This window comes from Rhizophagus irregularis, chromosome 11 (genome assembly GCF_026210795.1).
Source record: "Rhizophagus irregularis chromosome 11, complete sequence".
Taxonomy (NCBI): Eukaryota; Fungi; Glomeromycota; class Glomeromycetes; order Glomerales; family Glomeraceae; genus Rhizophagus; species Rhizophagus irregularis.
In genome coordinates this window covers 4366161-4390422 of record NC_089439.1, presented here as the reverse complement: position 1 = coordinate 4390422, position 24262 = coordinate 4366161, and the positions used below count along the sequence as shown (strand labels likewise).

Sequence of the window (24262 nt, the reverse complement as noted above, 5' to 3'; positions counted from 1 at the left end):
TTTGATCACTGATTTTATCACGAAATTTATACGATTTGGTCACTGAATTTACAACTTGTACTACAGTTTACTATAATTGTATTTACATAAATCTAATTTTACTTTATTAAATTAAATAAAAAATAAACAAAATACAAATACATTATGAAAAATCCCTCCTTATTAAAACCACCTATTGCAACCAAAATTATCTATAAGTTCAGGTTCATTTGGAGTCAAACAACCTAAAAAAACAAAAAAAAAGAAACATAAGAACGTCTAACTTAATTGGAAACAAAACCCCCCTTCATATAATATCTGCAATCGTCCAAGTCACCAAAGGTCAGCATTCCTACAAAAAAAGAAAGAGAACTCCAGAATGTCTGACCTACATAAATGAAAAGAATTATGAAGCGTCTGATGAAAAAGAAACCAGAACAACAAAATAAATCCAAAACTGACCTACAAAAAAAGAAGACTCTGAAGCAACAAAACTGAAACAACCTACAAAAAGAAAAGAATCTAAACCCAACTTACAAAAAAAAAGAAACAAAAAGGAAAGACTCCCAAACTGATCTACAAAAAAGAAAAAAGAAACTGAATCTTCTCATAAAAAAAATCGGCTGGCCTATGAAATAAAAAAAGGGATAAATACAAATAAAAAAGAAAGGGGAATAAAGAATAAATCAAAAAAAAAATTTTTTTAAAAAGAGGGGAACGAAGTTAGGAAAGTTAAAAAAATTTTTTTTTTTAAAGGGAGGACGTCAAAGTTAGAAAAATAAAAAATTTTTTATGAAAAGGAAATAGAAATAGAAAGAAGAAAATTTTTTTTAAAAAAAAGAAGAGTGGGAATAAAAGAATAAATCAAAAAAATTTTTTTTTTAAAGGAGTGACGAAAAAAAAATTTTTTTAAAGTGAGGTACAAGAAAAAATTTTTTTTTAAAAGGGGGGTGACGAAGAAAGAAGATTAGAAAAAATAACAAAAATAAGACAAGAGAAAAGAGAAAGGAAAGAAAAGACAGAAAGGAAGATCGGAAGATCAAACTCATCAAAGTAAGGGTTTGTATAAAAAACGTATCATAAGTTCATAACAAAACAATAACAATCACGTAATCTCGTGTTATGATACGGGATTTTTGTAAAATTATCTTCTAAAATATTAAGTTTCAAAAATGAATTGTATACGGAATCTATAGAAACGTACACAAAATGTATCCTTTCCGTATACATATTTCTTATAGGGTGGAATTATTAAAACATTTCTTTATTGTACTTTTTGTAAATTAATTGATTTAATATTAAATAAATCGATGCATTTGATTGTACTTTGTCGCTTTTGTTTATCGTTTCGTTAAAAATTTTTTATTTAATTATAAACGATCGTGGAATATATAAAAATTATTTATATTATCACATGACTTACAAATTACGATGATAACGTTGATGAACAATTCGACAATTATGAACAAGAAACAATATCTTGTATTAATAGGCTGTTTAAAAATTACTTGAATTTAAATAATTTATTAAACAACTCGTTTCCAACCTTCTTTGTTTTATCTTGGCAAATCTTTCATATCATTTTTTTTCACGCTTGATTCCTTCATAATTTTTATCATTAATCGTTTTCATACGTTATCTTTTATTTTCTTTTTAATTTCCTCACCAAATTCCCTTTTAACTTTAATTTCTTTTTCTTCAGTCTTAATATCTTCAAATTCATTCTCTACAAATTCCCTTTTAACTTTAATTTCTTTCTCCTCAGTCTTAATAACTTAAAAATTCCCCTTCTTTTCCTATCCTTAATGGAGTATCATGCATAAGAAGAATATTTCTTGTACGTAGCCAACATGCTTGAATAATGTTAGGACACATTTATACTAAAAAAAAATAAATATAAAAAATGAATGATATACTGTATGTCAAGTTTATTATAAATTTCATAAAGTTATAAAATTTAATTATGCGATGATTTAAAAATGACATTTATATAAGACGTCACACTTTTGTATATCCATGAATAAATTGAAAAATTAAGGACAAGCCGACAAGGGTATACTGTCCAGTCACCAAGGTGACCATGAGAGTGTCAACAGATATCCTGAGTATTATCAAATGATCCGCGTCATTTATCTTAAAAAACGAGGTAAAAAGTAAGGTAAAAAGTTGTTATATTTTTATCATCAGGTAAATTCAAAGAGAAGCCCCGATGAGCACTTGTTCCATTCCAATCAAAATAACCTTCGTCGCATTCACTCCAGTTAAATTGCTATGGCTCGTATAATTGAGTCCATTCCAATTGTACCTCTGTCCAATTTGTTTTGCATCCATACTGTTTTACCTATATATACAATATATTACATCTAATCAATACATAATAATATTGAGAGAATTATAAGCGATATAAGAGCTATTAGGCTAAAGATGATTGAAATGATTAATATGAAAAGAGGATTAGATTTCATGATAACAGATAACCATATAAAAATGATATAGTATATTTTATTATCCGATAACAATTTTTTACTTCTCCTAGTAAATGATTATATTTCTAATTATTTTTCGATTCTATTCAAGATTTATTCTTGAAGGTACTTATTAAAAACTTGCAGATGTTATCCTACACCGTATCTTAATGAAAGTTTTAACCAATTAAAAAAAAAAAAATCCTTTGAACTCTATTAGGCCATTCTTTTTATTACTCTCGTAAAATTTAATTAAAATACACTTCTTACTCTCAATAAGTCAATCAAAGGAGCCTTTCATTTAATTGCTTTGAAAGGATTAATTATTTATCTATAACCAGGAATTCAGGAAATTCTAGTTCAATGAGCATTTTCAAAATGTTTGCATTACAGCAAAAGCGCATAAAATTTTATTTTAATACAACTCCTATTTGATCATAAAGTGATACGTTTCTGGGGATTATCCATTTATTTCAAGAAGGGCTTTTTCTAAAGTGGAAATCCTAGATTTGTATTGCCTCTCCAAGTCAGCAGAGCGAGAATTATGCTGGTCTTCTAGTTGATGCTTAAATGAATATGTCGTTTGTTTCATATCTACAAAGCATTTAATATATTCACTCTCTAGGCGAACCTTAAGAGCATCCTATTCATCTTTTAGACGTTTGCATTCCTCACCAACCTGGGCCTCAATAGTATTCTTAATATTATTTTCCTTCTGTTTAAGTAAAGCTTCACGTTCCTCTAACTGCTTCTCAAATCCATCTAGCCGAGACAAGGTATTAGTTCCTTCGGAGATGGTATTTGCTTCGATCTTTTTTCTTATAGTATCTATTGCCTCTACATGATCTTCATAGCTGGCATCAATAGCGGAGAGTGGATTGCGCTTTCGGTTGTTAAACATTTCCATGTCTCATTTATTATTGATTGGGCAGTTGTTTAAGAAGACCTGAATATTTCTCATGAGAAGGGATTTCCACATATAAATTAATGATCTCTTCAATGTCTGCCATTTAGTACACTTAATCTCAATATAATGTTCAATTTGTTCAATTGCAACATCCCTGAAATGCAATCAGTTATCGATCTGTGGGTTAGTATACATTAATGTTTGTAAGTGCAAAGAAATGTATGCAGATTACGGTTTATAAAGTTTATTTTCATAAATATATTTTTAAAATAAAGTCCTTATATCAGGCAGAACTTTATTAAATGAATATACAGCTATAAATTTTATTATTAGAGAATGTGCGTCACAATGTCATGTGAGTGGCGCAGTAAAATATTTACAGTATACATCTTGGCTTAATTTTGATATCATCGCGGAAAAGGATTTAATCCTCTGAATCATACGGTAATCATTTCAGCACGAATAATGAACCGAACATTAATTTCAGATCAGTTGCACTGCATACAGTAAAAAATCACAATAAACTATAAGCGTCTATTTAGCGTCTAGAAAACTTTATTTAATACAACAGCAATACATATCTTCATAATTTTACTTCATATGAGCGCATCAAATGCAACATAACCAATAGCCGAAATTTATTAATTACATTGTTTGCTATACCTTCATAGATGCTAATATAAATAAAAACTTTCAATAGATTGATTTTTTTTCCTAATTATAAATTTAGATCATGCTTTAACACCTGAAGCCAATTACCATCATGCACTTGCATGAGTAAAGCACCAGGATTTGCACCTTGGGGCCAAGATATTTCAGTACTCATTGTAACAGGGTAACGATCAATATCATATCTTTCGCACAATTCAAAATCTACAAGAATCGCTCCTTTTGGGGTGACTATAATATTCGGGCGATGAAGATCACCAAACACAATATTTTGTTCATGCAAGGCCGTGTTGTCCCACATTCTTCATGATGGTTTTGCGAGCGTTATATGACATACTGGTGATTTTTTGTTTTGCTAACGGGTCTTCATCAATATAATCCATAACAATCATAGTGAATCCGTTTAGAAGGTCAACATCATATGACATCTATTATTACTCGATATAGATACCTCCGAAAAGGCAAATCCAAATATCCAAGGCCCTGCAACGACCAACATATATGAGGGACAACAGCACTGGTCTCCGATCTTTTTGGACTGTTTATTAGCAAGCATTAAAGAAAATGCCACAAAAAAAAAAGATGTAAGTTTAACGGAATAATAAGATAATAAGTAATAACAAACCATTGAAAAATCACATACATCGATCTGGGACCAATAACCGTGATAATATAAGCTAGTCTGCTCAGTATTAGTCGCACACAGTTCCTTTTTTCCCTTCAAATATTAACCGACAGCAAATTTGAACCCCGTCATAAGTTACCAAGACGCCATCACTAGATTTTTTATTTTTATCTATGCCATATGTCAGACACTAAGGGTTCTCCAAAGAGACTTCCCAGCTCCGTTTTCATAGTTTGATTACGAGCATTTTCATCGTTGAAAAATTGTGATGCAGTGGCCATTAGTTTCTGAGCGATTGAAAACACATTATGTTGGATTATTAAATTGCAAAATCGTTAATAAATTGGCCAAAGTCATCATGGAAGAGAACAATAGGAGGACCGGTTTGATCAATGGGTCTGCCCATAAATATTGTGGAGTTTATTCTTTGATTTTCCGCAAAGACAGAAGGAACGCCTCCAGTCGATGGACCACATGCCTTTTCACATATATTAACCATCTTAGCATAACCTTATTTAAAAGAAATAAGTAAATAAAAGATCAAAAATAATAACCTTGTAGATAGTTGAAATGACAACCTTCTTGAATCTTTCGCGAATCTGGTCAAAAATTCCGGGTGACTCAACTATGACGTGAATATGCCTCTTAGACGGTTTCTCAATCCAGTAGTCTCCTATTTCTCTTGTTGCAAGGAGTTTTGTAGTGAGAGATTACTTAAAAGATCGTCCTGATCGTCACGAATTTCCTTTTTCCATAGCTTGAGCTTGTCTGCGTCACAAGCAAAGTCATTTTGTTTTCTGCCTTAATAATATATCAACAGGAAAGGCGTTCGCGAGTGTATTTCCTTTGACGAGACAGAGTAAAGTGATAGACATATTTCTTATATAGTACTTTTGCGAAATTTTATTGGTGCAAACTGGTGAAACTGGTGTAAGTGAGGACAAGAGCAAAAACCAAAGCCTTATTTGGGAAAAAAATACCAAAGCCTAGTATACCTAGTACATGTGAGAAAATCCCCATCACATCACACAGACCTGCCGTGTGATCAGCTATTACATAATTGTATGATCGATTTGATCAGTGGCATATAATGACGATATAGGTACTTCGAAAAAATAGAATTATTAGTAAAAAATTTATGCAAAAGAAATGATTAATATGATGAGTATTCATCATATCGTGAATTACTGTTAAACAATTTTTCGGTCGTACAGGTTGACCATATTTGACTAAGTGTGGGAAGGGAGAATTTAGGTCTAAAACAATTTTGGCATTTAAACACGGTTTAAACCATTATGTGATAAAAGGACCTGAAGACTGCGGTCCTACACTGATATCCAGTGAGACCGGAGTCTTTACAGCTGATTTCATAATGTACAGAGCGCAGCATAATTCGTTCCAAGTTCTTTAACAGCTGCGTAATAAATTTTATCGCTGTACCAATTACCAAAGTTTCAAAAGTAATTATTATTATGCCGAAAGTATATGAAATATTTTATTTGTATCCTTTTAAATCGCAAAATACTGTACTGTATATACCTGTTTTATATCGAGTATATACGAATGTTCTGTAGTCACCTATAATCATTATTTAAATAAATTTTAAAACTAAGCGATAAAAAGTTCATATATATGTAACATACGATTCTTTTTAAAATGTTAAATCTTCAATTAAAGAAAGCAACTATTCATAAGAATTTCATATAATGTCAAAATACAGACGGTTTAAGTACGGCAATTTTTTCTTCTATAGTTACTTTCTAACTTTTTTAAATTCTTTTATACCCAAATCTTTCTTTCGTTAATGTATCAAAAATTTTGAATTGATCATATCATGCGAAACTCGTATATTTATTTGTTTGATAGATGACAGAAATTATTGACCACATATCTCATGGATCAGCAGTTATATACAGTATATTATATAATTTCAAAATACAAAATAAATAAAATAAATACAAATTTCGTTATAACTGCATAAGCTATAATTATAATAGAGTTTATTTAAATCATATTTTTTAAAATTGTCATAAACTCCGGCTTGATTTCGTGACCATGATCATATTACTTAACTATCTACTCGAGCTATTTTTACAGTATTTAAATTTTTTTAAGGAAATAAAAAGAAATAATTTATCTAAATTTGTTCATATTGACCATTTTTAATATTTTCTTTTAATAAAAATATTTTAAAAATATTTATTTTTATTTTAAAACGCCAACATGCATTAAAATGGAATATTTTTTAATAAATCACATCTACTCATTTAATTAAATAACATATTTTTTAACAATAACAACAATAACGAAAGAAAAAAAAAAGAATATTTGTTTTTTTAACGTTCTTTTTACAGAATTTCATATCTTAAAAAAGTCTCATTAAATAAGCCCCCAATAGTCATATTGTTTCACTGCATTTTTTTGTTGCGTAATTGTTTAGATGTTTGGAACAAACTTATGGAACCTTTTTTTCCATCAAGTTTGTTAAAAACGCGAAAAAGGAAATGTCAAGTGATTGGTCTCAACCAAAGATCATGTTACGCAGGATCTGCAGAGCTTATCAATTGTTTTTGAAATTTGAATGTATATCAACAATTAGGAAAGGTATCTCATAAATCTCTAATATTATAGGGTGATTTTATGAAAGGATTCAATATTCACAAATGAGGTGAGGACATTTTATGAATGCATCATGCAATAACAACAGCTACGTTAAATAAATCTAGAATTGTAACTTTTAAAAAAGTATTTTCTATATTTCTTTAGGATCGGCAACAAAAGAATTTTTTGTTTTTGGAATGAATAACCATTTTTGGTTACTGTTTAAAGTTTATAATCATGCAATTTTTCATCTAATCAAAATCAGCCAAATCATAATACACGTAGACGGAGTTATAAATCCTACAAATCATTTAATGTAAAAAAAAACATATATAAGCGCTTAAATTTATTTCATGTTTTGCAAAAAAAAAGAAATATTACCTCTTTTTTTTTTATCCAAAAAAGAAAAAAAATTAAAATTTCAAAAACATTTTCTCTAATTTTAATAAACATGTCAAAAGGTGTAATTCCGGTGGAAAATTTGGCCGTTACATTAATGAACAAATTGAACAGAAGAAACATTTTCCCGCCATTATTTAATAATCCAGAGTCATTCGTTCCTCCAATTGATTCCAAAAAAAAGCCTTTTAATTCATTTCTGATATGCAGAAGGAATGTATACAAAGAATCAAATTGTAAAGGAAACCATAATATGCGTGTAATTTGCAAAGCAGCAAGTATATTATGGAACAATGCAACACTTGAGGAAAAGAATGTATATAAAGAGATAGCTGATCGCGTTTATGAAATTTATTTATTGAGAAGTGGTACATTTAACTTTAAATTGAACATCCCCTTTCCAAAAGAACCGCCTCCACGTCCTCCATCTGCAACAAATCATAAAAAGGATTTAAATAGGAGCAAAATTTACTTTTTATTAAATTAATATAATGATTTATTTTTTTTTTATAATTGATTTTTTATTTTATTTTATTTTTATTAAAATATGTTGGTTAAATTCTTTTTTTTATAAATAAGAGAGCAGAATAAATGTACATTTTATTTAAAACAGTTAATAAATGAAATACAATTTTTTTATATACCTATTATATACAAATCTAACAATGAAAATCAACCAATAAAAAGTAAGCCTTCAAAAATTAATTAGTTTATTTTCTAAGGTTTTACCGTTCGAATATTATGGATAGTATTTATGCATTAATTTAATTAATTTATTAATTTGCAATATATTAAATATATTGAATTTTTTTTTAAAAAAAATAGTATGCGCTCGATTAATGATTTTTTAACATTATATAAACATCTACTGCATAAGATAACAAAAAAATTTTGAAAATAAAATTTTGTTCTAGTAATTAGGCGATATATACAGTAAGTAAATAATAAATCAATTTATTCACTAATCTTCATATTCTACGATACACAACCAATGAATCAAATGGAAATTTAACTAAGTACATCTTATATCTATTCATCCTTAATATTCAAACTTTGACTCTTAAATCTTTTATAGATTGGACAATAAACATTTAATTTCTCCCACATCCATCTGTACTTCTAAAGATTTGTGTGTGTTAGTTCTATTATTGCTTTATGATCCCCAATATATCTCGTTTGAGAACGTGTATATCGTGATCTTAAGATTTTGCTTTATCCTTTTCTTTTTTTCCATTACAATTATTTTTTTTGCAATTCATGTAGTGTTGGGAGTAATTTTGATAACGAAGGACTACTCTCCAAAATACTTTTTAAAAGTAGTAATTAGAATATTCTATAATAATATCAAATAAAAATATTTAAATGCAATTCGTACCGACTTTACTTTGATTTCAAAGGATTGGTAATTTGTTTCTAACAGCCTTCTACATAAAATTCTCAAATGTCCACTCGACACATCTCCCAAACTCACAAGTTTTTCAACCTCAGTCCTAAGAATTATAATATATCCTCAAAGTACAAAAATTGTTTTAAGTGATATTAATGTACACAAGTCTATGTCGAAAATTACATCACGTATCAAAATTTTTTTTTCTAGTAAGCCGAAATAGAAACTAGGAAAATGGGAAACCATCAAAGTCCATCGATATGCATGTTCGTTATAAAAAAAAAAGGAAATAACATGATTTGAGGATTTAAAAAAAAGGAAATAGTGATGATTTTTGTGAAAGGACGCATTGCAGGGGATAAACAAACTTGTCTCCAGAGATAGCCCTTCTCTTCGCTCCAGAAAATAAGGATTTACACATCGGCAATTAAAAAAACCAAACTGGATCTTATTCCATTGTAAGATAAATGAAACTTTCAAATTGCACACACTACACCGAAATTTGATGGTTGACAATTCACCAGTAGATATCAAATATCAACAATCTTTCCTAAATGGCCTATTGAAATGTGCCCAATGATCCGAAATTTAACTAAAATATAACAGCAGTTGTCGCTGTAGCAGACATCAGTCATGTCAAGATAGTCTGTAATAAAATTTAAAAGATTATATTAATAAATAATTTTTTATAATAATATTTTCAGTATACATGATTTGAATGCTATTGAGTATTGACAACATACGGTATTTGAAAAAACATGAGCCATCAGCTCCAAACTTATATCCGAATAAAAAATTTTCGTTTAACAAAACTCTCCGTGGAGGCATATTGATCAAGAAAGCGCCATACAATATTGCAAATGATATTTGGATACATAAATTGTGTATAAATATAAGGAAATATAAAGGAATGTAAAAAGGAATGAAATGGCTAATTCCAAAATCCATCATCGAGAACCAAAAATCCAAGTGGTAATAATACAAGTTGAATATAATCATTTTAAATGCTTGCTTGACAATTAATATCATATAAATTGTAATAATAAAAAAATTCAAATAATGTACAACCAAATATTTTTCAATAAGGTAAGAACGCACCACATATTTGACTAAAATTTTACGATAATTTTGAATTACCATAATTTGTATAAGGTTATAGTATAGATTAATTAATTCCAATTGAATATCATTTGAAATAAATTTTTGCGTAATTTGAAACACGTTAAATTATCGATACACATTGTTATTACCAGATGAAGTCGTAAACCCCTCTATATTTATGTCTTTCTCCTCATCACTATTTATCCCAGATCTTCAAAATTAGTCTAAACTCGACTTCAATTTCTTCCTTCTCATTTAGTATTTCAGAACTTGGTACTTTTTCAGGTGTCTCACTTTCATCTGATATTTGATTTTTTTCCGATGTGTTTTTAATACTTGATCCTCTTCTTAAAATTTCTACTTTATTTTCTTCAATTTCTACTTGTTTTAGAAATTGTTAGAGGCGTCAAATATTAAAAAGGAGTGAAAAAGTTTTATAGGAATATAAAAATATATGTAATAAAATTTAAAAAAGTATAAAAGGATTACAAGAAATGTGTGTGATATGAGTTGTAGTTGGTATGACGATAAAGAAGTTAGTATTGAGGTAGAAGATTAAGGATTAATAGAAGGTGGAATGAGAAAGGAGGATCCACCAATTCGTTTCTGACTATAATCGTAGTTACCTAATAATATAAATATAATAATATTAATAAATCAAATTCTATTTAGTTCTAATAAAAATAAATTGCTCACTAAAAAGATAAATCAAGAGTTCGTTTCGATACCTGATTGAATTTCTTTATTATTATTTAAACATTGTTTTCAGTGTGATGGGAATACAGACAGAGGGTACATTCTATCTTTTAGCTAATAGTTTAAAATAGAGGGAGCTAGGGAAGGATGGTGAGACATCTTTGATAACACTTATTATTGTGCTCTAGTTTGGGAGGGCTGGTGATTAACTTGCTACAAATCTTTATTGATTCTCTCTTGAAGAAAAGTTCTATATGCTGCAATATCATCCATCATTCTTAAACGGTGATTAATTAGTTAAAGAAAACTAATATCGAACTGATGTTGCGCTAAATAAGGATCAGTCTTAACAGCAATTTCCTAGCATGATTAGGATCCTGAACACGTATTACTGAATCAATTGTCCAAAGGTTTAGCATAAAATAAATATTTAAATTATCTTCATGAAGATACATGGTAAAATGCTTGATCAAGATCTGTAGAAGTGAGTTTTAGACCATCATATCTTAGAGCTTATGAAATCATATGGTCATTACGTCTTATTATTGATTTCACTAAGTTCATGCTTTCCATTTTGAAATGGCTGTAAGACACGTAGCGGTTGAGTTTTCACAAATTGGTAACCGGTCATTGAAAGTTGTTCTACTTAAACGTATTTGTTGCTGTAATTGATATTCAACAATGTTACTATCCGATCCAAATGAATAAAGTGTGATTTGTCAATGAGAGAAATTACTACTAACGCAGAGGAATTTTGTACAATAATCCAGCAAGTATCAATTAAAAATTTGACTTACTTGTAAATACTCAACGAGGCCTCAAATTATAAATATTCATCATTGATCTACTTTATGTCATCACCATTATTTGTTTCATCATATTTTCGTCCAATTTAATAATAAGGCTTAATAAGGAATATGTGACAACGTAAAGAAAAACTCTATTTTTATACAACTAGTAATAAGTCAGGTAAAAAAAAAATCTTCATAGCAAGGAGGCCGACTTAGAGGCGTTTAAGTAATGGTATCTTCACGTCATTATCCTTTCGTGATAGCAATAAAAGGCTAAAAAGTAACTTTTCTCGCAGATATATTCTTTATTTCCTGGTCTAAATATGGATAGAACATAATTCTATATAAAAAATAGCATGCTGTCTTTGCGAATGTTCCATCAGATTTTCGCTCACAGCCTAGTAGCTCGTTACCAAATACCAAATACCTTTCCCTCAAAATTATATATTGTTTTGGATTGAAATCACACTATCGGTAAGTTGACTATTTCATTCTCTTGTCATGATATGAGCGAACATATTAATGGTTGAGAAAAAAGTTTCAATTGAATTTCTTTACATTTTGATCAATAAAAAATATGTGATTACATATTAATTACATTAATTATGTCATTGTTAAAAGGGACTAAGTTTTTCTATTATGAATAGAGATAATGTCAAATAGTCGGTCAAAAGTTATATTATTGGAACTTGTGAATGCAGATATTGCTGGTATCATTATAGCAAAGAGAAATCAGAGAACTATTTTTGCTAAATCAAAGCTTAAAAGAATTTCACTAAAAAAAATCACTAAAGGTTAGAAAATGCTAAATACATATAAAAATTTCTTTTAAAATAGACCTAAAAAAAACTTACTCCATGTTAATTGTGTGAATTTTTTAAGAGTTGCAGTTAAAAAAGTGTGAAAGCTATGATTTTTGCATACATCGTATTATGTAAGTTCTTGTGTTAATTTGGCTAGCACCTGATTGTAGGCACGGTTTATATGATCACGTGAAATTTATCTATACAGTTTAGGCATCGTGCATGAATAGAAATTCACGTAGTCGCGTACTTAATTTGATAACTTTCTTCACGTTGTTTTCACCTTCTAATGAACAAAAAAAATTTCTATAATTTCGTAGTTGACGCTCTTATTCTAACTAGGTTGATTGTTCAGCAGTGTGAAAACTTAAGTGATTAATAACAGAATCCCAATTATTCCCAATTATTAAAATTAAGTGCTTATAAGGAGGCGTTCTTATATAGAGTGATTATGTGGAGGTTTGACTGTATTCATGCTTTTGGATTTAATAAATCTAACACAATAAATTGTATTGAACGATGCACGCTCTGTGTGGTCTTTGATATATGGAGGTCTGACTGTACTATTACTGAAATACTTTCAGATTTAATAAATTTGACTTGACGAAATATGTCGAACAACATATTTTCGTATTTGATGATGTCTATTTTTTCCAAATCTTTCAAGAGATTTTAATTACACGAAATCTCTGAGATCTTTGTGATATGTTCTGTCAATTATTGTGCGGTCTTTGATGAGGCAGGGGATTGCATTAGAAAGTTTCTTAATAGAAGTTTTAGATTTAGAGGCTTTTGATTATTGAGTCTTGGGAGTTTAACCAGTTCTAACTGGTTCTAACTAGTTCTAACGAACTTTCAGTTCGGAATATCTCAAATGAACAAGCCAGATCAAGAATTATGACAATTGCAAGAAGGGAGAATTTATAAATTCAATTAACAAGCGTGAATGAACTCATTGGAGAAGCCAATTGTGAAACTCATCGTCTTGAACTCGCTAGTCGTTACCAAAAAGTTATTTTAAGGAAATTTGCAACTGTAGGTTCTTTTATAAAAGCTGCTGATGCAATATCTTCCGTGCCTTCATTGTTATAGTAATGAAGGTTTAATACCTTATTGTGATCAAGAGTGTTTTGTGTGTAATGAGAAATATAATCTGATGTATTTTTTCTTTCTTATATTGCGTAGTTAGGGTAGTTGATAGTAGCGTATAATTGAATGTGTAGTATTTATGTCTTAGCTTGGAAGGAATGTTAAATTTTCTATGAAATTGTTATCAAGTGTTTAGTGTAGGACGAGGATCACCATTTGATGTATTTGTAGTTAAAAGTGATGGGAAAGTGTACGAGTTGATGAGTAACATATAATAGAGTATGTTCTATTTATTCCTTGGTTATATGATGTGGAGAAACGAGATCAGGAGTGTTTGATGTGTAACATGGATTATTATTCGATGTATTTTTCTTTTTTATCTTGTATAGTTAGGGAAAATGAGGAAAAATATGAGTTGATGGATAAATGTATAATTGAATGTGTTCTATTATTTCTCTGCCTTGTGGTGTAGAAGGAACGTTAAATTCCTTATTGATGAAGTTGAGTTTGATGTGCAACGAGATTTATTATTTGATGTATTTGTGGTTAAAGATGGGGAAGGTTATAGTTGACGGATAGCGTTATAATTAGTATTAGTGTCTTGGCTTGGAAGGAACGTTAAATTCTTATGAAGTTGAGATCAAAGGTGTTTGGTGTGCAACGAGGATTTTTATTTGGTGTATTTGCAGTTAAAGGAGATGGGAAGGTGTATGAGTTGGTAGATAGCGTATAATTGAGAAGTGTGTAGTCTTATGTCTCAGCTTGAAAGGAACGCTACTTCTTATGAAGTCGAGATCAAGTTTTTACCATTCTTATAAGTTCTTGTAATTTGTTTGTGTGTCTTTCTGTTTTTGTAATGAAAGTTTTCGTAACTTCTGGTGTTTGAGGATTATTTGATCGGTTGATCACGTGATCAATTTGATATTTGAGTAGTATCGCATTTTCTGAAGATAACGGGTGCGAAGGAAGAATATGTTCCGTAAGCTCTGTAGTGTCTTCTGTTTTACGTTGCTTAATTTGAGGGTGATCTGAATTTTCATCAGAGGCGTAAGTGTCTTTAGCTATTTGTTCGTTTGTGTATTGTTGAAGTGTCCGAAGCTGTGGACGCGATTTTGACTGGGGTTTCTTTTTGTGTTTCCTCTTCTTGTAGTCATGACGAAAGTGCTATGTAAGTATATAGTAGAATATGTACTTGAATGCCGGGGAGTCTATTTTTTTTAATAAAATTTATGATATAGTTAAGCAAAATGTTGAGAAAAAAGTATATTTTGTTCTGTTGAATTTATGGACAAGTGATCGGCATTAAAAAGTACGCTGTTTTAATTTAATTTTATTTTACTGTATTATTTATCCCAAATAAGGGTCCAGCAAAATTTTTCGAATGTAGCGATCAATAACATATTCTTGTGCTCAAACTTGTTGCTGAACCATACGTGAGAAGTGAAGAAATTTCCATCGTAAATCATAGGCCTCTTTTGGTATGCAAGAAGTAATATGATTGTTAAAAGAATGATTCTTTCTATTACGATCTTAGCAAAGATTATCCTAAAAAAGAGGTAGCCAAGAGAGCAGCGATACGATAAATGGTGGGAAACCAATCTTGTAACTTCAGATTTCATTTGGGAAGGATCAATTAAAGATTTCTGACTGCATCAGACAAAGTACAATGAAGTTGTCTTATCTTTAAACCAAATCAAGTTCGGTGCAAGGGTCAGTTATTACTACTGATTCTTAAACTTCAGCTACTTCATGGCTTGCTTTGGAATTGTAAATTCATCCATCATTCATGTCAGTGAAATGAAAATGAAATTTTAAAAGCTAAGATACGATGAAATGTTGAATTGGAGATGTGTTTCATTTATGGCGTTATGGATTTATGGGCTGGAATGAGAAAAGAATAATTTAAACACGCTTCATGCTGGAAAATGGGTTCTTGGTGCTGAATAATTTGGACACTAAAAACGTACCACCGGTTATTATGACTGATGAACTCGTTCAGGTTTGACGAATTTTATTTTTTTTTTATGTAATTATATTACTTTATTTGTTGAATTCGTCCAGAGTAAAACATCAATTGTGGCAATTAATATTTTCAACTTGTATAGGTTCACCTGCCTCTTTCTGTTAGAATTTTAGGCATTAATGATTTTACTAGAAGATTATAAATATGTTTACGAGTTTCTTCAGGAATGTGAGCAAACCTGTAATCTAGCGTATTTATCAGGATTTTATTCTACAAACATTTTGCAAACCCATCTTGTACGATTATCAGTGGTGATAATTTAGATAAACTTTCTTTAGTTGTCTTAAAGTAAGAAAGTATTCAGAAATCACGATCATCACAAATTTAATCGCGACATGGTGAATCAATAAGTGAGGGAAATTGCTGTGGGTATGGAAATTTATTAGGGCAGTGACATATATTAGCTAATATTTTTTTATTATAGACACTTACCCTATTTTGATCACGTGCAACCAATTATATTCTTTAAAATATGTGTAACCTAAGATTTTTACATACCCCCACATAACCGAATATACTGCGTATAATGTTTTATTATTAAATAATTAATAAAAAAATAAGGAGTTTTATTGTTAAATTGAACAAATTACGAGATTTTATTAATGGCTTAATGAATAAATTCATATGTTTAAAAATTTAAGGAATGTTTACTGTAATAATGTCTTATTTCGAAAATTCTCGTAGTTAGAAATAGTGATAGGAGCAAGTTAGCTATAAATATTTTAGTGAGCAAAGAAACTCTCTTTATGACTGAGAAGTAAAAATGCCATCTTTATACTGCAAAATATGTATTTTTGACAAACTGAGATTTCTGATTTTTTATTACGATTATTTTAGCAAAAGAGAGAGATACATAAATTTTATAAGAATGAAACTACGATCCTATTTCATTATCATTATTATTTTATTTAAATTTTCTTTATGTTGCTGGTACAAAATATTTCTTATTTTTAATCACATTTGTTTTTTATTAAAACATGCGGAAATGGGAGTAGGTGGTGTTCTTTTTTTATTTTTCTTTATCACCTTTATCGCTGATCTTGTTATAATCGGTTTTGAGGAACCCTTTAATGTAGTTAACTTCGTTTTTGACTTTGTTAACCTCGTTTTTGACTTCGTTAACCTCCTTGCTGAGACCATCGATTTTCTAGATTTAAATGAAAATATTTAAATTTAGTGACTTTGCATTTATGAGATTTATTGAGATAATAATCGCTAAAACTTTTTCACCTTCTCAATAGGAGCAACTGAGTGGTTTATCATCGCACTATTAACGAAAATAACACCAGCAGTAAACGTTGCAACTCCAGTAACGCGGGTAAAAGCCTTAAAATCTTCAGATTTGATAAAATCTCGAATAGGTTTAACCTCTTCAATTTTTATATATCATAGTAAAAAATAAGTTATATACCCTTAATAAACTTACTAACTAAAACATCATTATCCCTTACCAGCTACATTAGTCGTGGAGTTACTGGAGAATTTTCTGATACATTCGGTCTTGGGTATCTTAGATGCAAGTTGAGCAATTCTGTACATGTTGTAGAGGTTGTAAAATTATTTCCTTAAAAAGTTGTAAAAATATTTCCGTAAACTGAAAAATGTAAATTTTGAAAAATTTTGTAAAATATTTCCGTAAAAAATGTAAAATATTTCCGTAAAAAAAAGGTTATATATATACCTTTTTAAATAGACTCTTGATCATAGACTCTTAACTGGATGACGGAATACAATATATACTTCGATAAAATTAATATGATCAGTACAGGGGAATTACTCATTACTCGCACTTATTATTTACAATTATTAAATTCTATAATAATAACACCATCATTATTAATAATATCCGCCGAATGTGATACCTTATAAAAAAATTTCATTAATATGCATTACATCATTTTAACTGATTTAGCAATATTTCCGAAAAAAAAACAATTGTATTATTTGAATTATTTCATTTATTTGATTTGATCAAATAAAAAACATTAGTTATTATTTTAAGAATATTTAAAATTACTTTCTTATAAGAAAATATTTTTTAGTTTCTATTCCTTATACAGCATTTCTGGGCCAACGAAAAAATTTTTTATTGAAACCAATTCTCACGAACGAATAATTTTAATACAATCAAAAAATATGATTTCGGAAAAGGTCGTTACGTCAATTTTTTCTTTATTTTGATGATGTAAATAATATATCTATAAAAAAAATTTGCTTTTTTTTTATTGTATATGCAGCAATTACAGCATGGCGTAAAAAAAATTCAATTCATAGATAATTTGGATAAAATCTATATTATTATGTTACAGATATGGTTGATTTATTTGATTTGATAAAGCTCTCGTAATTATGTATTATTTTCAAAGGCGTCAAGTTTGATCAACTTAAACATATTCACAGTTTTACTTCTCAGGAAATGTATCTGTGAAATGAGAGGTTTTAATAATTTCAATACTCTCTAATTCGTCTACAGTGAGGAACAAGCGGACTAGGCGTATAACGAGATAAAAGAAACCAAAGATTCTCAATATAATAGGCATTTGACCCTTTTTCGATATTTTTTAGTAATTATATCTTAACTATCATACTATTAGAGTATGTGGTCTGGGGTGGTCGAGAAGTCCCTATGATAATGAGATTGTAACAAAAAATAAATTCGGGTGAGAATACATCACTTATTGAGATCATTGAATGTTTCTAAAAAACGAACCTGAAATTTTTAGGATTATTGGATGCACTAACATAAAGCGCAGGTGAACTCTGTTAATATTTCGTCATTTCACTATAAACTAACTATTTGGTCACGTTAATTAACACCACCTGTTAATTTCTTTTAGTAGATTTCGATAGCAAAAAGTGAATAACGGATCGCCTCTTGATTGTCGACCCTGTTATGCCTCTGATTAACTGCTCCGGTTATCTCCAACTGCTTACGATTACTAATTTTTTATATATGGATAGAAGTAGTATAGAAACAATAAGATGAGTAAAAGCCTCCTCTGGGTATGTCGGCTCATCTCAACATTCGTTAATCGTTATTTTCACTCAGAATAGGATTTTAAAAATAACCTCATCATCGTTGACGATATTGCTATCCAAAGGTGCAAACGAAGAAAGGATAGCATTATTTTTTGTTTTGATCTCTCCTCTTAAGTCAATGGACCGTACCATCACTGGTTAAGATATGAGTAACAATAAAGTGTATATTAGATTCTTAAACACCGTAATAAAATTTCATCAATCAATTTTTGGGTCCGTTTCGTTTTCATTGGACTCAGTTTATTATTAATATAATGATAAGGAGGAACAGCTTGTCTATATAAATTAATTTCGGTTACGATTATTTTTTCGAATATAATTAGTAGACAGTTATTTTATTCCAAAGGAAGGCTAAAGCCAAAAAAATAGGATGCCTAATGATGACCGATGAACTCCCAACGACGTTAAGGAGTGGTCTCCTGATCATGTTAAACAATATCTTGAGAAGTATATAAGCTGTTCAATATACGAGGAGATTAGAAAAATTTATGATCAAGAAATTGATGGTGTCTTTTCTTTTGTTAACTAGAATGGAGCGTATTAGCGATCCGATTAAAATAAAAATGGGACATGCGACGAGTATCATGAAATTAGTGGGAAAACTCAAAGAAAAACAAGGCCAGCAATTATAATAATGAGACGACATCATTATACAAAGCCTTCACGATTCAGCTACAGTTCGGATTATATCCGCAGAGAATGTGAGAAAAATTTTAAAGGCATGGGATTTCGATGAAACGGTAATCAACTCATGGTATAATGATGTAGAAGTTCCGGTGGAAGAAAATGATACGTTTTATGTCGCTAGAATAGCGATTCTTTGTGGAATGAAACACTTTCATGCAAGTGATTGTCCTATCATTAACGCACCTCACGCCAAGATTCATCTTCGACTCACAGATAAGAATCATGCATGGATGGTAAATGCACTATCCTACCGTATTTTAACGAAACAATTTTGTCAGCAAAAGGCGGTTTTTCCTTCTTATCTCTATTCTCTTAACATTCAAACGGCCGCTCTTTTTACTTCATATGGTATTGCCAGCTTAAAGTTGCTCATTAGTGCGTGCCACAGCTTAAGGGTATTGGCTATAAGCGATATAGTGGACGATGAACTGGTCAAAATTATAACAATCTCGTGTCCCTCCCTTCGTTGCATAAGATTATCCTCGTGTGATGGCGTAACTGATGATTCACTAGAATTGATTGCGAAAACATATCCTCATCTTCTGTCATTAGACTTGGGTGGTGATAGCTGTCCCATTTCAGATGCAGGCATCAAATCATTAACACAATCGTGTACCGAGCACAAGCCATTGATCTCGATAACTGCGAGTATATAACAAACAAGTCCATAGAATACATAGCAAACTCTTGTCCAAACCTAAAAAAGTTAGGATTGATTTGCTGCAACACCATCACCGAAAATGCGATTGTTGCTCTACTTCGGTGTTGTACACAAATTGAGACCCTCCTGATACCAGAATGCAATGTTAGTGACAAGACTATGTCTGTTATCACTGAATCTTGTCCACAATTGAGAGCTCTAGATGTTTGTAGTAAAATTCTAACCGATGAGCCTGTTATCGCTCTTATCGAGTCATGCAGAAAGGTAGAAGACTTAGTACTTCATTATCGCAATATGACTACTTCTGTCATAAATACCATTGCGCAAAATTGTCCTGTTTTGCGTTTACTTGACGTGGAATGTGACCAGGAATTAAGTGTAGACTCGATAGGAACATTACTTAGAGGTTGTACGATTCGAGGTCGTTTGGCTTTACCGGAAAACGTTGCACTAAATTCAGATATAGACAAGTTAGTATCCAAACTTGCTCCTCATTTGATGAAACGTTCCCAGGAATATGGATCTCTAAATCATGGGACATATACTCTATACGAGATGAGTTAGAGTTGTGTCAAAATATTTGAAGGGCATTATTTCGCAATGTAGAAGTGGACACTTTAGTAAACATCATGGTAGTATTGCAGTAATCTGTATTTGGGAAAGAAAGGTTTCTGCTGTTTGTTCTCATTTGAAGTAATTTTTCTCGTCAATAAGACTACTCACATTGTACCTTGTACTTTCACGGGTTCTTAGAAATAGTGACTTTAGTCCAAGCTTCTTAGTATATTGCTACAGTTGTACAAAAACTGAATTATTTTTAAATTTTGGATCATTTAATAATTCAATTTATTTTGTAGCTTCTTTTAACGTAAATCACATTAAAGATTATACGAATTTGGGTGGTCAACTAGTAAAACATAAATAATATGATTATGCGACTTTTAATTTTCTTTGCTCTTAAAAGTTATAATTAAAATTAAACCACATGGACATCCAATATGTTGAACAGAAAACAAAGAAATTTTGTAAATTCAAATATATTATTTTTTTTTTTGATTATCCTGATAATTATTACTTTCTTTTATTATTTTCTATTATTCAAACTAGTATTTTTTTCGGTTTATTGAACTGTCATGTTTAAATATTTATTCCCTTTCGATTTTTTGAACCTAAAAAAATTTATTTTTTTAGTTCGGATTAAATTTAGCGTGATGTTGCGGCACTATCAGCTGGTAAGTAATAAAGTTATGATGACCACCTAGAATATGGTTTCGTTTATCCATTACCATTTTGATGCTGTTGTAACTGGCAACACAGTCCGCATATCAGAATCCTTAAAAATATCGGTCAATGAAAATCCATATGATCTTATTAGGCTAAACGATAATTATTTATGATTTCCTGTTTTAATTGTTTTAATTCTTGGTTCAGTAATCAATGCAATATCCTTTAATGGTCTTGAAATCTGCGAAACCTCTAAAATGGGATTTTATTGAAAGCAGATCAGCAATCAGCAATCACCTGTCTTCTTCCTCGACTATTACGCTCAGTTTTTCTATTATTCCTATTATTTCCATTGAATCTTCAGCGGAATTAAATCAATATGAATATTGTTTTTTATTCGGAATTAGATTATTAATATGAATATTGTTTTCTTCGCGGAGATTTACATACCGCTACTTTACGTATAACCACTCTTGAAAAAAAACACCATTATATAAAAAGTATAACTCAGCCATTTACACTTCTGCAATGATCACTATATATATAGTGAAAATTATTTTTCTTTTTTCAAAAATTATTTTTTCATAACTTTCTCCTTAATTATCTTAATTAAAACGAAAGATAGTACGAGATATATTTGTTGTTCTGTTGTTGATTTATTTTCCTACAAGGTTTTAACAAACATATTGTATATACCATAAACATAAAATTGTTCCCCTAATTATTTCTTCACATGAAAACATTTCCTCCGCTCCTTCTCAAAAACCTTATGTAATAATTTACCACCTTATGATTTACACACTTTAACGTACGTATTAGACAATTTCATTATTTGGTCAAATTCAACAACTTCTTATATTACACGGGATATTTGGCATAATTCGAGGTTGAATCTTGATGAACATATGAAGTTAGATCCACCCGAAGGAATGGATGAAATTTCTTTTATTAAATTAGCCTTGATTGAAAAAAAGATGTCAAATTTGTAAAAAGTGATCAGGAGATACCAAAATTTTATCGGTTTTCGGGTTAGGCTTTGTACTAAATGTTTTACAAGGTAGAGTTAAGATGTAAGTGGATTCATATTATTTATATTATATATAATTAAAACACTAAAAGATTTGTTGGTTGCCGATCGTACTAAAATAGAAAAGCTTGATTTGAAATGTATTTATATAATCAGCAAATCAATACCAAAGATGGGGGATCAGCATCTTAAAATGGAAATCACTCAAAAACTAATCTTATGTTAACGTTAAGTTAACGTTAACCTATCATGACATGTCAATCATTTCAAGTCATAACAATAACGTGACGCGCCACCCACCCACCCATAGGGTGATATTGCACTTATATAGAATGATCTTTCTTGCTTAAAAATTATGGGATAAAATTTTTAGCAAATCATGTGAAAACTGAATAATTTTTTTGTTAGCCAAAAATGATCAACAACCGGATGACAAATTTTAATATTATGTAAATAAACAATTTGTTTGTATTACTTATTTAAATATAGATACATTTTTTTTTTATTTTGAACCAAAAAATAAACAATAATCAAATGGTAAATTTTCATTATCGTCGTCATTACATTATCATTATAATTAAAGTTCCCTGCCGAAATTAGGGAGTTTCGGCATGTCAAAATTGTCAAAACTATTTTGACATGTCAAAATTGTCGAAACCTAAAAATATTACATTTCACGTAATAACTCCGCGTCCAATGATCATAGAAAGATGCACTATAGCTCGTTGGAATCGTCTCATAACGACGAGTCGAATGGTGGCTAAATCGTCTTTCTACGATCACTGGATGCCGAGATATTAAGCGAAACGTCAAAAATCGGCATTTTGTATTTTGCGATACTGCGCCATTTGACGTTTCACTTAATAACTCGGCATCCAATGATCGTAGAAAGATGCACCATAGCTCGTTGGAATCGTCTCATAACGACGAGTCGAATGGTGGCTAAATCGTCTTTCTACGATCACTGGATGCCGAGATATTAAGCGAAACGTCAAAAATCGGCATTTTGTATTTTGCGATACTGCGCCATTTGACGTTTCACTTAATAACTCGGCATCCAATGATCGTAGAAAGATGCACCATAGCTCGTTGGAATCGTCTCATAACGACGAGTCGAATGGTGGCTAAATCGTCTTTCTACGATCACTGGATGCCGAGATATTAAGCGAAACGTCAAAAATCGGCATTTTGTATTTTGCGATACTGCGCCATTTGACGTTTCACTTAATAACTCGGCATCCAGTGATCGTAGAAAGATGCACCATAGCTCGTTGGAATCGTCTCATAACGACGAGTCGAATGGTTGCTAATCGTCTTTCTACGATCACTGGATGCCGAGATATTGAGCGAAACGTCAAAAATCGGCATTTTGTATTTTGCGCTACTGCGCCGTTTGACGTTTCGTCTATTATCTCGGCATCCAATGATCGTAGAAAGATGATTTAACCACCATTCGACTCGTCGATATGAGACGATTCCAACGAGCTATGGTGCATCTTTCTACGATCATTGGATGCCGAGTTATTAAGTGAAACGTCAAATGGCGCAGTATCGCAAAATACAAAATGCTGATTTTTGACGTTTCGCTCAATATCTCGGCATCCAGTGATCGTAGAAAGACGATCTACCCACCATTCGACTCGTCGTTATGAGACGATTCCAACGAGCTATGGTGCATCTTTCTACGATCATTGGACGCCGAGTTATTACGTGAAACGTAATATTTTTAGGTTTTGACAATTTTGACATGTCGAAACTATTTCGGCATTTCGGCATTTCTACAGGTTTTAGTTTCGACATTTCGACAATAGCCTGTAGAGTTTTGGCAGGCAACTTTAGTTATAATGCTATCATGAAAATTTTTTCAGGGTAGTAATTCTAAAAATGATTAACAATCAGATAATAAGATTGTTGTTTTATTATAATGTTATCATAAAATTTTTTTTCTCAACAATTGGATGATAAAATTAAATAAATGTTATATCAAGTAATTTTTTATTTTGAAACAAAACAATAAACAACAACTAAATGGTAAAATTTCATTATCATTGTCTTATTATTATGATATTCAGTTATCATAATTTTCCAG

At 30.4% G+C, this 24262-nt stretch overlaps 6 protein-coding genes across 6 annotated transcripts; 2 read left to right on the top strand and 4 right to left on the bottom strand.

The window, feature by feature from the left end:
• Window positions 1-3087: 3087 nt before the first annotated feature.
• Window positions 3088-3351, bottom strand: OCT59_003439 (uncharacterized protein; the record flags this gene model as incomplete). Its single annotated transcript, XM_066145613.1, has 1 exon — window positions 3088-3351. One exon carries the CDS (start codon window positions 3349-3351, stop codon window positions 3088-3090), a length of 264 nt encoding a protein of 87 aa, XP_065996317.1.
• Window positions 3352-4069: 718 nt separating this feature from the next.
• OCT59_003438 (uncharacterized protein) lies at window positions 4070-4321 on the bottom strand (the record flags this gene model as incomplete). The annotated part of the gene is made up of 1 exon (XM_025309256.1): window positions 4070-4321. One exon carries the CDS (start codon window positions 4319-4321, stop codon window positions 4070-4072), a length of 252 nt encoding a protein of 83 aa, XP_025179583.1.
• Window positions 4322-7697: 3376 nt separating this feature from the next.
• On the top strand, window positions 7698-8132 carry OCT59_003437 (uncharacterized protein; the record flags this gene model as incomplete). The annotated part of the gene is made up of 1 exon (XM_025331960.2): window positions 7698-8132. The coding sequence occupies one exon, from the start codon at window positions 7698-7700 to the stop codon at window positions 8130-8132; it is 435 nt and encodes a 144-aa protein (XP_025179584.1).
• A 1430-nt stretch (window positions 8133-9562) lies between these two features.
• Window positions 9563-9860, bottom strand: OCT59_003436 (uncharacterized protein; the record flags this gene model as incomplete). The annotated part of the gene is made up of 2 exons (XM_066145612.1): window positions 9563-9678; window positions 9776-9860. The coding sequence occupies 2 exons, from the start codon at window positions 9858-9860 to the stop codon at window positions 9563-9565; spliced, it is 201 nt and encodes a 66-aa protein (XP_065996316.1).
• Window positions 9861-16544: 6684 nt separating this feature from the next.
• On the bottom strand, window positions 16545-17074 carry OCT59_003435 (uncharacterized protein; the record flags this gene model as incomplete). Its single annotated transcript, XM_025330325.2, has 3 exons — window positions 16545-16682; window positions 16766-16905; window positions 16987-17074. 3 exons carry the CDS (start codon window positions 17072-17074, stop codon window positions 16545-16547), a joined length of 366 nt encoding a protein of 121 aa, XP_025179586.1.
• Window positions 17075-18954: 1880 nt separating this feature from the next.
• On the top strand, window positions 18955-20486 carry OCT59_003434 (uncharacterized protein; the record flags this gene model as incomplete). The annotated part of the gene is made up of 3 exons (XM_066145611.1): window positions 18955-18977; window positions 19233-19909; window positions 19972-20486. The coding sequence occupies 3 exons, from the start codon at window positions 18955-18957 to the stop codon at window positions 20484-20486; spliced, it is 1215 nt and encodes a 404-aa protein (XP_065996315.1).
• Window positions 20487-24262: the final 3776 nt, after the last annotated feature.